This window comes from Doryrhamphus excisus, chromosome 19 (genome assembly GCF_030265055.1).
Source record: "Doryrhamphus excisus isolate RoL2022-K1 chromosome 19, RoL_Dexc_1.0, whole genome shotgun sequence".
Taxonomy (NCBI): domain Eukaryota; kingdom Metazoa; phylum Chordata; class Actinopteri; order Syngnathiformes; family Syngnathidae; genus Doryrhamphus; species Doryrhamphus excisus.
In genome coordinates, this window is record NC_080484.1 from 455,001 (window position 1) to 471,928 (window position 16,928).

Consider the following 16,928-nt stretch of genomic DNA (forward strand, 5'->3'; position numbering starts at 1 on the left):
CCTCAATCACTAATTTATTCCAAATATTGAAGAAGTTAGAGCAGATTTTACAGCCTATTGCCTTTTAACATCGAGTCAAAACAAACACGATCGACCTACAAACAACCGTAAAACAAAATATGTAATGAATTACACAAATATATTTTAAAAGTCAAGTGTCATATTTATTCATGTACAGGACAGGAAGGCAGGGCAGCAACACGCTTGTGTGTTCCTTTCACACAGACCACAATGCTAACGCCACGTCTAACATTTCCGGGCAAAAAAAAAAAAAAATTAATTAAATTTTATTGACATTTCGTCTGTACATAGATATTAAAGTAAATTCATCTTCCATATATATATATTTTTTTTCATCACCATTGCACCGGCCCTTTGACTTTCCAAGCATGAATTGACTTGATGTGGTCCAATATATATACTCAATATAAATCTGAAGAAGCAAACAAAATAGATATATTGTGGGAAAAAAATGCATTTTTAAGGATGTCTGCACATTTTTCACGTTATATATTTATAATAAAAAATGAAATTAAATATGTAATTATTACAAATATATGCTCATAAATAATATAGTACAGTCAATAAAATAGTGTTGGAACTATTTTTCTATACTGTAATGTCTACATTATTGGTACACCACACAATATTGTCAATATTTATAAACATTTAGGTAGAAAGTATTGTGACTATTTTTTTTCTCCCCTCCACAGAGCTCAGTGGCACAATCGCTGCCCCCGATATCAAAGTGAACATGGACAGCGAGAATGGTAAAGATCCATATGCCACTGCTTTCCTGAGGCAGCGAGGCTATGGTTGGCTGCTGGAGGTGGAGGAGGAGGACAGCGAGGAGAGCAAACCTCTTTTGTACGTCAGCATTTATCACGCTGCTCTTGCTGCTGCTTGCTTTGCTGGAAATGTTTATTTTTCCACAACAGCTCTTGCCGCTCTTTTATTAATAAATGCGATGATGTGTGTGATCAGAGAGGAGTTGGACATCGACCTAAAGGATATCTATTACAAGATTCGCTGCGTGCTGATGCCGATGCCTTCGCTGGGCTACAACCGGCAGGTGGTCCGAGATAACCCGGACTTCTGGGGCCCTCTCGCTGTGGTGCTGCTCTTCTCCATGATCTCCATCTACGGACAGTTCAGGGTGAGGAGACGCTCCAATATGGCGACGCTAACTATTTTCCGAAACTGAGGATGCAATTGACAAATTTGGGTAAAAGAAACGTAAACAGCACTAAGACTATGGAGGGGCGTGATTATTCACGAAATATAATCCTTCCGTGCTACATCTTCTTATTCTTTGGCAGACCAGGTGCATTATAATGTCTTTATGAGCGATTTGTGCCGTATGCCAAATTCTGCTTCTCAGAAGTGAAAAATAGCAAACATACACTATACGGAGGGGGGTGATTATTCACTAAATATAATCCCCTACATATTCTTATTCTACTATAGCAAACATACACTACCGCTCAAAAGTTTGGGATCACTTGGAAATTGTTTTCCTAAGGCGTCTTAGTGTTGTACTTACTTTCATTCATTCATTTTCTACCGCTATTCCTCACAAGGGTCGCGGGGGTGCTGGAGCCTATCCCAGCCGTCTTGGGGCGAGAGGCGGGGTACACCCTGGACTGGTGGCCAGCACCAGCCAATCACAGGGCACATATAGACAAACAACCATTCACACTCACATTCATACCTATGGACAATTTGGAGTGGCTAATTAACCTAGCATGTTTTTGGAATGTGGGAGGAAACCGGAGTACCCGGGAGAAAACCCACGCATGCACGGGGAGAACATGCAAACTAACGCTAACCACTCGACTGCCGTGCCGTACCGCAACAAACACGTTCAGTTTTGTAAATGAAACCTTGCACTCAAAATCCATCTTCGATTGTCAGGTTGTTTCCTGGATCATCACCATCTGGATATTTGGGTCACTGACCATCTTCCTCCTGGCCCGTGTACTTGGCGGGGAGGTAAGTTTGTCCTCCGTTTTTCCTCACACACAACAGCAGACTGACTGATGTGTTGTTGTTGTTTTGTTTTGTTTTTAACGCTGTACTACAATAAATGTTGTTCCATCGACTCTTGTTTTGAGCAGGTTTCCTACGGTCAGGTCCTCGGAGTGATTGGATATTCCCTTCTTCCTCTCATTGTTATAGCCCCTCTGCTTCTCGTGATTGGAGGACTGGAGGTGATTTCTACCTTAATCAAAGTGAGCATTCACGTTATTGCGCTATGCATTTTCACCCTCATTGTCTAAACACAATTGGCGATACATCCGAAAAGGTCTTGCAAGGTCTTGATCCGAAAAAGACACGGAGGCGGACATGTCCATCATCAGTAAACTCCCCAGTAGCAAGGCTCCAAGGCCTCAGGGTTCCGGATGTTGAAGAACTGTCTCTGTTGATATGTCTCTTCAACATTCCGTGACAGGAACCCTGGCTTGGCACCACCAGGGTGGTGGTCCTGCAGGGTGTGTTCCAAGTGTAGGGGGGCCTCCCTCGGAAAGTCTCTTGCAGAGTACTGGAGAGAAGGTTACGACCTTTAGTCGAACCTCTGCTACAAGATGTGGTGCAATGTGGTTTTTTTTGTCCTGGTGGCGTAACACTGGACCAGTTCTACACCTTTGCAAGGGTACCGGCGGGTACATGGGAGGTTGCCCAACCGGGCCATTTGGTCCCTGTACAACCGGAGCAGGAGCTTGGTTTGCATTGCTTGGGTCTTAGGATCTCAGGCTGTGACCTTCAGTGGTTACCGACCGAAAGAAACGCAGAGACTTGAGTCAAGACAACATTAAAAAAAAAAAAAAAACTCACGTCAGAACACAATGTTGGTGTCCATGTTTTTTTTTTTTTTGCAAGAATGATGTATTCAATGAAGGTTAACCATAAACGTTATATCCCTTATTTGTCGATTTACATGCATTTGGAATAGTTTTCGGTTTATGAAACCATTCCAAACAGCTTTCTGGAATGGTTTCATTGGATTTGCATGATTTCTTATGGGAAAAATGGATCTGGTTGGCAGCCGTTTTGGTTAGAGTGAGACCTTCTGGATTTATGGATGGATTAATGATGCTAACCACTGTCCACTGTACTCTGTGTATTTGTATTGATTTGTCAGTTGTGTCGTATGAAGCCCAAAACATTATCATGAAAAGTAATAAAAACAATCATCCATTCATCATAAGAGAAGTAGAAACAGGTTTAAATATACGTCTTTGTTTTGTTTATGGTTTAATTTCATTTGAACATGCATCAGATTCCAATTGAGTGCATCCCATAATCAGTTCCCAGTTCCACATGTCCAAAAGGAGTAGGAAGAAGCAAAGCTTATTAAATCCTACCCCTCCATCTGGTACTTTTACAATCACTAACTCTTACATTTGTTCACTTCCTGCTTTCCTAATATAATGTAATTTAATTTAATTTAATTTTAAATTAAATTTAAGGCTAAAGTCCCGTCACCTAAGCCAGCTATGACTTGACCGTGACCTTTAAATGACCTGTAAATGTAAAGTTAAATAGAAATACAATTAATTTAAATTTATTCAATTAAATTTAAATTTATTTGAAATTATTTTACATTTATTTGAAATTATTTTACATTTATTTAAATTTATTTTACATTGTTTTAAATTTAAATCTCAATACAAATTTAAATTGAATAAATAAAATTAATTACATTTGTTCACTTCCTGCTTTCCTTATATAGTTTAAGTTTTTTTTATTAATTTTTTTTAATTATTGAAAAAATTATTATAAAAAATTATTAATTTAAGTAAATCAGTAACTGATACATTTTTTTCACTTCCTGCTTTTGTAATATAGTTTGTTTTTTTATTTTTGTTTAGTTTTTTATTTACTTTTTTTTTTATTTATTTTTTTATTATTATTATATTGTTTTTTATTGTTTTTATTTTTTTGTCCTGTAGCGAAGTACTCGGTGATATGACCATCCAATGCCATAATGTGTACCATAGTGCGTGTCAATATAGTGATATATATAGCACATCATGACTGGTTCAAGACTCTTCATCCTTGGATTTAGCAAACATCAACTGCTTGTATTGTTTCTTGAATTGGCTCATCAGACCGTTCGTTACTTGTCTTGACGTGTGAATAAATATACTGATGACCAGCACTATCTGCTCATCTTTCAGCTCTTCGGAGTGTTCTGGGCCGCTTACAGCGCTGCTTCACTGCTTGTCGGAGATGAATTCAAAAGCAAGAAGCCTCTTCTCATATATCCCATTTTCCTTTTGTATATTTACTTCCTGTCCTTGTACACTGGTGTCTGACGGGTGACTTTCTAATATGGACCTTTTCAGAGACCCACAAGGAGGACACATTCTCACGTTGAAAGCAGGATTTTGGAAAGATGTACAGTATATTTCTTTGTTAGATTGTAGACTGGGAGATACGGTATATACACTGTGTATATACACTTTATATATATAGAGACATTTCCTTGTATATAGTTTTGTTCCTTGTCTTTGTTCCATTAAAAGTATCTGCTTTTACAGTGTTTTTTTTTTCAGCCTTGTCATATTGTCTGCTAGTACAATACAGTCCATATACACTACGCAACGTTTATAATGACCAACCAATCAAGTCTTGGTACACTGAGTTCTTATTAGGGCTGCAGCTATACGATATTTATAGTATTTTACTGAAAACCTCCATGCTAACCACTCGTCCACCGTGCAGCCGCTATTATAAATACACAATAAAACCAATGACCAGTTGGTCTCATTTTTTATATAAATCTTCAGCTTTATTTCTTATATTGACTTTATACATAGGACCATTTACGATCATACATTAATATAAAGATATATACATATATAACACGGCACGTGACGTCGTAGAAGCTCGATGTAAAAAAAAAAAAATGAGGAAGTGACGTTGTGCTTTTTCACGTACTGGACGGATCTTATTTCCGGTACGGAACGTGCATTGACAGTCGCCAGCACGTTCTTAATGCGGAGGAATGACAATAATTCATACAACAATAATTAAGTTAATTACATTCTAATAATTACATGAAACGATTGACCTTGGCATCTGTCACGCTGCTAACAACGTTTTTTTTTTCCAGAAAGGAGCCTTCAGTATTTTGTTCTCGTTGGCACACCGAAGTATCGCGAGATGTGCCCAGTAGGCTACGCTACCTTCGTGTGACTATCATGTAACTGACAGCTAAGCCCGCCAGCACTTTCTCAACGCTGTTAGTGAATAGCCGCTGCTACGCTGACGGGTGGACGGGAAGCAGCCACAGAAGGGGTCAGCCGTGGCGGAGGAGTGACAGTGTGGAGTTAGTCGTGTAGATTTACTTCTATTGACAGTGTCAACGCTTCCTAACACACACAGAAAGGGACAGGAAGGGGAAAATAGGGAAAGATGGCGGCCGCGGCCTCGCCGGGCTCCGGCTCGTCCACCCCCTCGGACTGGATTGTACTGAGAGACGGCTGCCTGCGTTGCGACGAGGAGGGCCTGCGAAGCCTTTCCTATCACCCGACCCTCAACGCTATCCTCGCCGTCACAAGTAAAGGGGGCATCAAAGTCATTGACGGCACTTCTGGGGCCATTCTCCAGGCTTCCACGCCGCACGGTAAGCACTTTGCCGGGCTCGGACAGCCGCACGAAGCCGCTCGATTGTCAACACTTGGGTGAAAGTTGGATCTGAGCTACCGCTAGCGGTGATTAGCACTTGTGTTTGGGCCTAATGAGATGATTGAAACACAGACACTGGTATGCCGTTTTGCTATGTTTGACACCGTGTTGGAATTTTTGCTGTGACATGTTTCCAGTGTTTACAAGTCACTATTCATGACACAGCCACCGTGCAAGCTAAGCTAATACAAGCTAATAGCTAGGCGCTTCACTTAGCACTGTGCTCGGTAGCTGCCCTCCATAGATAGCCATGTCCGCTCTCTCTATAATGACCTAACAGCTCCTGGGTTTGTCGAATACGGTAGCACAATAAAGTGACGCATAAACACGATTATGTGAATTTTATTTCCTCAAGAAAAATAGCTTTAGCTGCTTCGTTTTAGTCCACCGCTTGTGTTTCAATATAGGTTGCGTTCACACGCGTGTTTTTGGTCCGGTTAAAACGAACTCCAGCTTGTTTGCTTTGCCGGTAGAGTTCGTTTGGTCACGTGTGAAGGCAGGTCCCTGAACCCGGGAACGAGACCAACCCGGGTCTTGCAAGCGGACCCATTAAAGTTATTTTATTTACCTCAAAATTCATTTTTTTGTTGTAATGTTTTGGAATTCCGATTTTTACCTGGCATTTCACCAGGCATTTATTTTATCAGACTATACTGCGTACTTTTATGGCAATATTGTCTGTAAATTGAATGCAAAAATCCTTACATTATTGATGCAATAACACATTAATGGCCAAGTGTACTCGGTATTTCTAAGGCGTTGTCGCATGGCTAAGTTTTCTAATTAGATGGCATCCTCTGCACACATTGCTACAAAATCCCGCCCAGTGCTTGTGGTTAAGGAAGGCATATGCCATTCCAATGATGTTATTTATGTAAGATATTTTAATGACACCCTTATTTTATTTACACAGTTTGACAGGGTGTGGCGAACAGGGCTTTTATTTTGAATGCCGGAAGTGTGGTTTCTTTTGTGTGTGTTGAGAATTTCAATTGACGGCAAGTATAAATGTGCCTCTCATTCACAACTTCATCGTAAAACATTAACACACGCTAAAATGCAACACGGTGTGGACCAGAGGTGTCAATCTTGTGCTGTGGAGGGCCGAGACGCTGCATGGTTTCCTTTCCAGCCGGTCACAAAAGGATGTCGATTTTACGGCAACTTTCGCCAGTGTTTGAGGTCAGGGTTTGGACAAGCTTGGTAGGGTGCGCGTTAGTGTTTGAGGTGATGGGATTCCGCCACGATTGAGGGGTGCACGATTCCACGAACACGTAAATCAAAGGGTCCTACAGAGCCAAATATGTGTGCAAAGTTTAATTCAAATGTAAATAATATTTTAGGAAAATGGCCGCTGAAATAAAATATATTCTCTTTTTGAAATAATAATAATAATAATAATACATTTTATTTGTATAGCGCTTTTCAGAGTACTCAGACGCTTTACAGTAGAGAAAAAGAAATACAAATAGATTTGAGTTAAAACAAAGTAAGAGATGCATTAAAATACAATATCCAAACATTCATTCAGAGCTAAAATGAGGCTAAAAGCAGGGAGGGGCGCAGCAGTAGTAAATAAAAATAAAAATTAATATAAAATAAATATTAAATATAAATATTATATAAAAAAATATATAATATAAAATAAATCTAGAAAAAAATGTAAGTCAATCTTCAGTACAATCACGCTACACTCACGGTAGTCTCTTAGCGCTGTCCTGAGTCTCATCCCAGAAGCTTGGCACTCAACTTTGAATCGCTCCAGTAAACACTGAAGGTCACAGCTTGATGACGCCATCGGGACCACATCGTCTGCACACAGAAATTCTGTCCGCAAAATTCTGAACCTCGTCTAGTCTTGGAAGTTGGGTAGGATCTGACACCCCCTAGCGGTGACGGATTAATCATTCCAGTCTCCCCATGTACAGTTTCTGGGAAGTATCCTATGAAGACGTTTAAAGGCTTTTCCGAGCAGCAACAGCCAAAGCACAACTGGTTTAACATGTTGAGCGTATGTTCCTCAAAGGTGCAATAATGCAACAGGTCAATCTGTCGTACGGTAAAACCACACAGATTAAAGCTGCAGAGTGGACGGGAAAAAACGCTGAAATATCCACGCATGAAACCAGATCAGTTAACATTGGGTTTCAGGCAAAACCAGATATTGACACACATCAGCTTTCGCAGTTGCGGTGAGATGGGTGAAATGTTGTTTTGCCTAGCATACCTACCGGAGGCGCGGCGGATACGTGTTAAGTATGGTTTATGGTAATGGTTATGGTTTATTTCATTTGAACATGCATCAGATTCCAATTGAGTGCATCCCATAATCAGTTCCCAGTTCCACATGTCCAAAAGGAGTAGGAAGAAGCAAAGCTTATTAAATCCTACCCCTCCATCTGGTACTTTTACAATCACTAACTCTTACATTTGTTCACTTCCTGCTTTCCTAATATAGTTTCAGTTTTTTTTTGTTTTTTTTTATTTTTAATTTTTTGTCACATACCAAAGAACGGGGTTATATGACCATAAACTTTATTTTCTTAATTTTGAAAATTATTCTCTTACTCTTACATTTGTTCACTTCCTGCTTTCCATATACAGTTTAAGGTAATTTTAGTATTATTTTTTAATAATGCACCTCATACCGAAGTAGGAGGTGATATGAGCATACAATGCCATAATGGGCATAATAGGCCTATTACTACAATCAATAAATTGATTAGCCGCATGATATATAAAAATGTGATAATTTTCCTGGCCGTGACATATTGATATGTGCGTGTGTTTGATTTCCTCGTCTCTCTCTACCAAACAGGTAATGTTGGCCGAGGTAGTTTAGCAGAGCATGCTGGTGCGGCTGCGTGTTGTGATTTACTATTTTCATGGCAGCGACTGTTTTACGATGCCTGCCGATTGTTGTACAAGATGTTACCCACCAATAGAAATTCTCAACACCAACGCACATCCACGTGTACTTGTACAGTACAGTACAAACAATGTGATGCCCATAGTGTTTTGTTTTCTTCTGCTCCTTCCCAGTCAAAGCGGGTGGCCGTGTCCGCTGTCAGTACTTTCCCGCCGTGGATAAGGTGCTTTTTGTTGACGACTATGCAGTGGGATGCAGGAAGGACCTAAACGGCATCCTGCTGTTGGACACAGCCCTCCAACCTCCAGTTGCCAAACCTGAGGATCTGGTTCAGATGGAGCTTCCTGTCACTGAGGTAGTGATCGCAAGTTTACAGCCATGATTTATATGAACCATTAACCATTCTTATTGGCTGCAATGTTTTTTTTTGTGGTCCTGGGCACTTTCTACAAACTATTATGAGAATATAGTGCTAATATTATGAAGAAAATGTAAATATTTGTAAAATTGAATTGTAATATAACTGACTGGTTGCTATTTGCTGTGTTTCCTGCTAAGAATAAAGGATGCCACGGTGTCTGCTTGACTTTTAACCAATGAACACGTTTGTGTTGTCAGGCCCAGCAGCTTCTGTCAGCCTGTCAGGAGAAGATCGATGTTTCTAACACAAAGGGCTACGAACTCTTTATTGTACAGCTTAAAGAAGGCCTGAAGAATACCTCACATGAGACGGCAGCCAATCACAAAGTGGCCAAGGTTAGTCAACTTGACTCAACGCGTGTTATGGACGTGTTGGTTTGTATATGCTTGTGTTTCCACTATATTCATATATATATATATATATATATATATATATATATATGCTTATAAACACATTATAATGGGTCTGGTAATGTAGCTTGTATGCGTCGTAACATAGCTTCTTCTTCCTACACTCACCTATGTTTATGAGCTTTGGGTAGTGACCGACAGGACAAGATTCTGAATACAAGCGGTCAAAATGAGTGGAAAAACTCTTAGTTGCGCTGGAGCAGGGGTGCTCGCACTTTTTCAGCATGCGAGCTACTTTTAAAATGACCGAGTCAAAATGATCTACCCACTACAAAAATGCAAAACATCTATTTATTTTCAAATGTATTGAGGATTATTTGTACGTACAATGTATGTTGATGTACCTTACATAACCAAATGAGCCAATATTGCAAAACACACATAATTAACTATTAACATTTTTTGTAATTACCTGAGTTTACTTTGATGACTTGCACTGAATTGAACCAGCCAGGGATGCATAGTCCGGACAGTAGCTGCTGATAGCCAGCCTCAAGCACACTTCCAAATGTTTAGCAGTCATGGATAATATCCGTATCATAATATCCGTATAATATTCCATATCCGTATGGAAGTGATATGTTTTCTGCCTTTTTACTTGGTCCAGTTTTTGCCTTTTTACTTGGTCCAGCTCCTTCACTCATTTTAGTGACCATAAACTTTAGCGAGGGCTTAAAATCTAACGCAATTCGCCGACTAGCTTAGCACTTTGCATCGTTGTTTACGCATGAGCGGTGACCTAAAGGTCAAAATTCAGTTGTCATCTGACTGGTTGTCCTGTATGTCAATCAAGTAACGGGGATGGATGATAGGCTGACATCGTAATTTCTGCTGCACTTAGAGACGTTGTTTGATTTGATTGGTCGCCCGAAGGGCAACATTCAGTTGTCATCTGAATGGCTGCCCTGTATGTCAATCAAGTGACGGCATTGATGCTGGGATGATATTTTTTTAATGTCATGCCGCGATCGACCAGCGATCGACCAGTACGACCTCCGCGATCGACCGGTAGCTCGCGATCGACTTAATGAGCACCCCTGCGAGTATAAGTCGCATTTTTTGCGGGTTTATTTACCGTATTTTCTGGACTATAAGTCGCTCCGGAGTATAAGTCGCACAAGGCCGAAAATGCATCATTAGGTATAAAAAAACATACATAAGTCACACTGGAGTATAAGTGTCATTTTTTGCGGGTAATTTATTTTCCAAACTACTTGACCAAAACAGACATTACGCCATCTTAGAAGGCAAGTTGTAACAATAATAAAAGAATAGAGAACAGGCTGAATAGGTGTAAGATATGCTAACACAATGCTTATTCAGCTACACAAAAAATAAACATGAACACAAAAGGTGTCCAAACACTTTTTTCATTTATAAGTCGCTCTGGAGTATAAGTCGCAGGAACAGCCAACCTATGAAAAAAAAGCGTGACTCCGGAAAATACGGTAACCGGGGAAGGGTAAGTCTGGGCTTCCCTGCTTATGCTGCGACCCCTGCCGGGTCTGATGTCTGTGTACACATGCGTCGGAATGTCTCACTTGGCTGGCCTCGGTGTGAAAGACGCTGGCAAATACATTCCAACTCATATGTTTCATCGCTGTTGTGCCAAATTTGCACCACTTCTGAGTTGACTAATTACGTCATCCTTTTCCTACGTCCCTCCCCTCAGTGGGCAACGGTAACCTTCCAACTTCCTCACCATGTGCTGAAGCTGGTTGCCAGTGCCATTGTCAGTGAGCTGAAGAAGATCAACCAGAACATCGCTGCCTTGTCTGTGGCCTCATCCATCATGGACAGACTCTCCTACCTCTTGTCAAGCGCCCGACCTGAGCTCGGGGTGGGCCCTGGGCGCTCTGTAGACAGGTGAGTAATCTGCACAATAAGGAACAAGCGCTCGGGTTTAGATTGGGACGGCAACAAGTCGTTGGAGGCAGCCCCTGTCGGTGGTGACTGATGTTGTGTAAACACCTCACTGATCAAGGCAAAGAAGACAGAGGAAGCAATGTTTACATGAGGGGCGTCCAAAGTGCGGCCCGAGGGCTATTTGCGGGCCACAGTACTAATTGGCACATTGGTAAAAACAAAATTTAACAAGAAAGGGGATGAGCCTGACCCAAGTGGAGGAGTTTAACTCGTTCAATCCCAGCCATTTTTCAAAAGACGTCCCTCTCGGTACCGGCCATTTTGGATGATTTTGACTGATTTTTCACACAGAATATTATGTATTGTGTTCTTGAGCTATGTAGACATGGTATATTCCAAAAGAAAGGTTAGACTCTAATCATCGGAACAACCTTTTTCTGCTCACTAGATTGATCTCTCTCTAGACCATGATCTCTTCTGTCGTGGAGTTGCATCATCACCTCTTTTTGACTCTAGCAGAAAAAAGACATATAAATATATCTTTGGGAGTGAGCGGTCAGGTTGGAATAAATGTATAAATATGTCTTTGGTAGCAAATGAGTTTTTGAGCTTGTTCACGAGTGAGGGAAGGCTGGAAAATGGAATGAACAGGCGAATTGGTGCGGCGTCTGCCAAAGACAATGAATCTATCCAATCCAATCCACTTTATTTATATAGCACATTTTATAAACAGAATTGATAAAAAAGAAAAGAAAATAGACTAGTAAAATAAAAAGTAAAAATAAAATACAATAAATAAAGGTAAAAATTGAATTTAATCCAAAACTAAAAAAATCAAATAAATAAAATGAATATTAAAATATTAAAAGAAAGAAGCAAAGCAATAAAAGTGTAAAAAATAAAAAGAAAAAACTAAAAGACACAGGACCATACGACTCACTCCGTGTTAAAAGCCAGAGAATAAAAGTGTGTTTAACCCTCTTGTGTTAGGGTCAGCACCGACCCGTTTTACATTTGAATGCATAAAAAGAATCCCATAACATTTGTTTATTGCATCAAGGCTTTTTCACTTTGTCAGGAAACTCTATTTCAACAAAATAAAACCAAAAAAAATAATTTTTACTACATTTTAAAATGGTTTGGTTGAAATTAGGACCACTGGGTTATAATAATATGACTATAAAGCAATATTTTGAGCCAAAACTGAACTGCAACCAGCTCCTCTTCTCATCATGGAAGCTTCAGGGGATTCTCATTTTGTTGCTGAAAACAATAAGTTTTTCTACCTTTTCTTGACATGAATATATATATGGGTCAAAATTGACCCCAACACCATAGATGTTTCTTTAGTGATTAATACAAAATGAGAAAATAAATCAAAGTCATTGATTTAAGAGATATGTTCTATATCCCTCAGTAATAGCCAGTTAACAAAAGAACCTTCAATTTATGAATATGATTCTTTTGAGGTTCATTTTAGCATTTTTGTAAATAGAAATGGAGGGGTATAATGACAAAAAAAGGCCAAAAGTATTAAAAGCAACATTTTCATGGATGAGGAAGCCTAAGAAGGTAACCAAGACACGAGAAGCAAATTTGATGGTAACTTATTGTTTTTAGTGTATTTTATAGCTGATTTAATACATGGGTCAAAACCCACCTGTTAACATAAGAGATGATACCAGAAAGCTAACACAAGAGGAAGGTTTAATTTATTTTAAGTTGATTTTGATCTGTAATTTATGATTTATTATACCAAATGCATACTTTCCCTGTTGTATGTCGTTCTCATGCTCTTGATGGAATTGTTCCCTGTAGATCTTTAATGTACAGCGAAGCCAACAGGAGGGAGACGTTTACATCGTGGCCACATGCTGGGTACCGGTGGGCTCAGCCTGATCCCATGGCTCAGGCAGGGTTTTACCACCAGGTAGGTTATGGATGGATGTGAGTTCATGTCAATGACAATGTGCTAACACGCCGACAACAACATATGGAGAATACATCAAGTGTAGCACATCTGTGCGAGTGATTATCCCATCATTGCCGACGAGGACCAGAGGGCGGGAGCATATTACACCGGTTCTAAAGTCGCTACATTGGCTCCCCCTGTCCGCTTCAGGATCGATTTTTAAGATTCTTTTACTGGTTTTTAAATGTCTTAACGGCCTTTCTTTTTAATTGTGGTAATTGTTTTTAATTCTGTAAAGCACTTTGTGTTGCGTATCCTTGCAGGAAAAGTGCTCTACAAATAAAGTTGATTTGTTCTCCTTATCCGTGTCCGCTATAGCCCGCCTCAACAGGGGACGACCGAGCCATGTGCTTCACCTGCAGCGTCTGTCTGGTGTGTTGGGAACCTACGGATGAGCCGTGGTGAGTGAAGATTGTTAGAGAATTCCAGACCGAGAGAGAACGTAATCGGCACTGATCCCCCAATTCCTCCCAACCAACCACCCCAGGTCCGAACACGAGCGACATTCCCCTAATTGTCCGTTTGTGAAGGGTGAGCACACACAAAATGTTCCCTTGTCGGTGACACTGGCAACCAGTCCAGCCCAGTTTCCCAACAGCCCCGACTGCTCGGACAAAATTGCCTGCTACGGCTTTGGCAGCTGCCCACAGTTCCTGGCTGTCGCCACAAAGAGGGGCAAGATCTGTATTTGGGACGTCTCGAAAATGATGAAGGTCAGATCACGCATTGGTGTCACTTGTGCATCTTTATTTTTTTTTTTTCAATAGCCGCAAACATAAAATTGTAGCAAGTGACGATCTGATGTATAAACATTGCGTGCTTCACAGGTACACCTGAAGTTTGATATTAACCCGTATGACCCAGCCATCCTGAAGCAGCTGATCCTGTGCGGGGGTGAACACAGCCAGCAGACCCTGGCAGAGTCCCGGACCCCAAGTTTGGCCTGGATAGAGGAATCTTCCTCCTGCTCGGACCTGCCCAAGCTCGAGGGAGACAGGTGAGGACCACACACTATATATAATCATTGAAACTCCAAAGTCAACCACAATCCCTTCACACACCCGGTCATGTTTTTTACAACTCCTCCTACACCAGGGGTGGGCAAACTACGGCCCGGGGGCCACATCCGGCCCGCCAAGTGTTTCAATATGGCCCGCCTGTTTTTTTCCAAAGTATTTCATTTAAACTCAACATACAACCTGGCATCGTGGCTTGGGCCAACTTTTTGATGGTTGAGGTAGCTGCTTTATCAATTTCGTTATTTGATGTGGTCTGTTGTTTACAAAATGCTCCTGGAAAAAGGAGCACAATAATAATAATAATAATAATAATAATAATAATAATAATAATAATAATAATAATAATGTTGTCAATAATGATAATAATACTACTATTATATTAATATTGTTGTTAATGATATTAATATAATAATGGTAGTAATATTACAAAATACTCCTGGAAAAAGGAGCACAAGCACAATAATAGTAATACAAATAATAATAATAATAATAATGTTGTTGTCAATAATGATAATAATACTACTATTATATTAATATTGTTGTTAATAATATTAATATAGTAATGCTAGTAATATTATTATATAAACAAAATAATAATAATAATATAATAACATTACTATAACAAATAATAATAATTCTAATAAAAATAACAATAATAATAATAATACATTTATAACACACTTTACATCAAATAAATGATTTCAAAGTGCACATATAGCAGATTGCATGACACTTTTACATGTAAAATATGTGTAAAAATATAGGTGTAAAAATGGACTGTTACATGTAAAATACTACATAATCCCCCCCGTCAATTTTGTTAAATCAATGCGGCCCACGAGTCAGAAAGTTTGCCCACCCCTGTCCTACACAGTAGATCCCCTGAAAACGTCTCCCTTTGGCACACAACTCACTATTTCCCCAATACTTCACTACAAGAGGGGAGAAATATGATCCCAGGGAAGAAGTACATTTGAAACACTTCTATGCTAGGACTACGTTATGCTAGCCATAGCATTTCAGTATGTGGAATCAAACTACGGAATGGATTGAGTAAGGGAATCAAACAATGCACAACGATGAGCCAATTCAAGAAACAATACAAGCAGTTGATGTTTGCTAAATCCAAGGATGAAGAGTCTTGAACCAGTCATGATGTGCTATATATATCACTATATTGACACGCACTATGGTACCCATTATGGCATTGGATGCTCATATCACCTTCATATCACCAAAAATGTAAACAATTAAAAATAAATAATAAAATAAAAATAAATACATAAAATGTAAAATAAATAATAAAATTAAATTAAATAAAAAATAAAATTAATAAATAATTAAAAAAGGATAAAATAAAATAAAAATACATTATTTTTTATTTTGTTTTGAATTTTTTATTGTTAAAAAATAATAATATTTTTTATAATAATAATTTCTTGTAATAATTTTTTGGGTACTATGGTACCCATTATGGCATTGGATGCTCATATCACCTCCAACTTCGGTATGTGACAAAAATTAAATTAACAAAAAAAACTTAAATTATATTAGGAAAGCAGGAAGTGAACAAATGTAAGAGTTAGTGATTGTAAAAGTACCAGATGGAGGCGTAGGATTTAATAAGCTTTGCTTCTTCCTACTCCTTTTGGACATGTGGAACTGGGAACTGATTATGGGATGCACTCAATTGGAATCTGATGCATGTTCAAATGAAATGAAACCATTACCAATATTTACTCATTTTGTTGTAGTGATGACCAACTGGAGGACTCCGACAGCGATGAACATTCCCGGTCCGAGTCAGTAACTGGTACGATTTTATGTCATAACATTTGGTGCCCCTTGATGTCGACATGTGGTGGTCCGGGGGTTTTTGGACACAATGAAAGGATGCAACTGGATATTGTGCCGCAGAAAGACGTGTAGACACATGTAACTTTATTAGTTGTCTTGTTTGTTTCTCATAATATTTCAACTATTTACTTCATTATTATTATTTACTATTGACTTATTTTTTCCTCATAAAATTATGATGTTATTTTCGTAACATTACAACTTCTTTGTATTATGGTACCCATTATGTCATTGTATGCATCATTGCAAATGAAATTAAACCATTACCATTAGCATAAATTGTGCAATAATCCATGCAACAACCATACAAGAAACGATACAAGCAGTTGATGTTTGCTAAATCCAAGGATGAAGAGTCTTGAACCAGTCATGATGTGCTATATATATCACTATATTGACACGCACTATGGTACACATTATGGCATTGGATGCTCATATCACCCAGTACTTTGCTACGTGACTAAAATAAAAAAATGAAAAAAATTGTTAATTTTATTTTTAATTAAAAAATTATAACAATAATTGTTTATTATAATTTATAATTTAAAAATAATTTTTAAAATTAATTTAAAAAAAATTAAAAAAAACCTTAAACTATATTATGGAAAGCAGGAAGTGAACAAATGTAACAGTTACTAATGTAAAAGTAAAAGTACCAGATGGAGGGGTAGGATTTAATAAGCTTTGCTTCTTCCTACTCCTTTTGGACATGTGGAACTGGGAACTGATTATGGGATGCACTCAACTGCAATCTGATGCATGTTCAAATGAAATAATACCATTACCATTTGTTAGATTGCCACTTAGTTTTTTCAATTTC

General features: G+C 38.9%; 2 protein-coding genes across 7 annotated transcripts in view; both read left to right on the forward strand.

Annotated features, from left to right (window-relative positions):
• The window catches only part of yipf4 (Yip1 domain family, member 4), a 5,094-nt gene extending 553 nt beyond the window's left edge, over positions 1 to 4,541 (forward strand). Inside the window, exons 2-6 of the mRNA XM_058057187.1 lie at positions 714 to 867; positions 985 to 1,156; positions 1,915 to 1,992; positions 2,118 to 2,231; positions 4,182 to 4,541. Coding sequence (XP_057913170.1) covers positions 714 to 867; positions 985 to 1,156; positions 1,915 to 1,992; positions 2,118 to 2,231; positions 4,182 to 4,319 — 656 coding nt within the window. The 3' untranslated portion in view covers positions 4,320 to 4,541. The remainder of the gene's footprint in view (positions 1 to 713; positions 868 to 984; positions 1,157 to 1,914; positions 1,993 to 2,117; positions 2,232 to 4,181) is intronic.
• Positions 4,542 to 5,071: 530 nt separating this feature from the next.
• Positions 5,072 to 16,928, forward strand: part of birc6 (baculoviral IAP repeat containing 6) — an 87,077-nt gene continuing 75,220 nt past the window's right edge. For 3 of the 6 annotated variants that reach the window (XM_058057913.1, XM_058057915.1, XM_058057914.1), the window contains exons 1-9: positions 5,072 to 5,632; positions 8,737 to 8,918; positions 9,182 to 9,319; positions 11,067 to 11,260; positions 13,079 to 13,190; positions 13,551 to 13,633; positions 13,720 to 13,945; positions 14,060 to 14,229; positions 16,006 to 16,064. In XM_058057913.1, coding sequence (XP_057913896.1) covers positions 5,422 to 5,632; positions 8,737 to 8,918; positions 9,182 to 9,319; positions 11,067 to 11,260; positions 13,079 to 13,190; positions 13,551 to 13,633; positions 13,720 to 13,945; positions 14,060 to 14,229; positions 16,006 to 16,064 — 1,375 coding nt within the window. In that variant the 5' untranslated portion in view covers positions 5,072 to 5,421. The remainder of the gene's footprint in view (positions 5,633 to 8,736; positions 8,919 to 9,181; positions 9,320 to 11,066; positions 11,261 to 13,078; positions 13,191 to 13,550; positions 13,634 to 13,719; positions 13,946 to 14,059; positions 14,230 to 16,005; positions 16,065 to 16,928) is intronic. The other 3 variants (XM_058057917.1, XM_058057916.1, XM_058057919.1) reach the window with 2 other exon arrangements.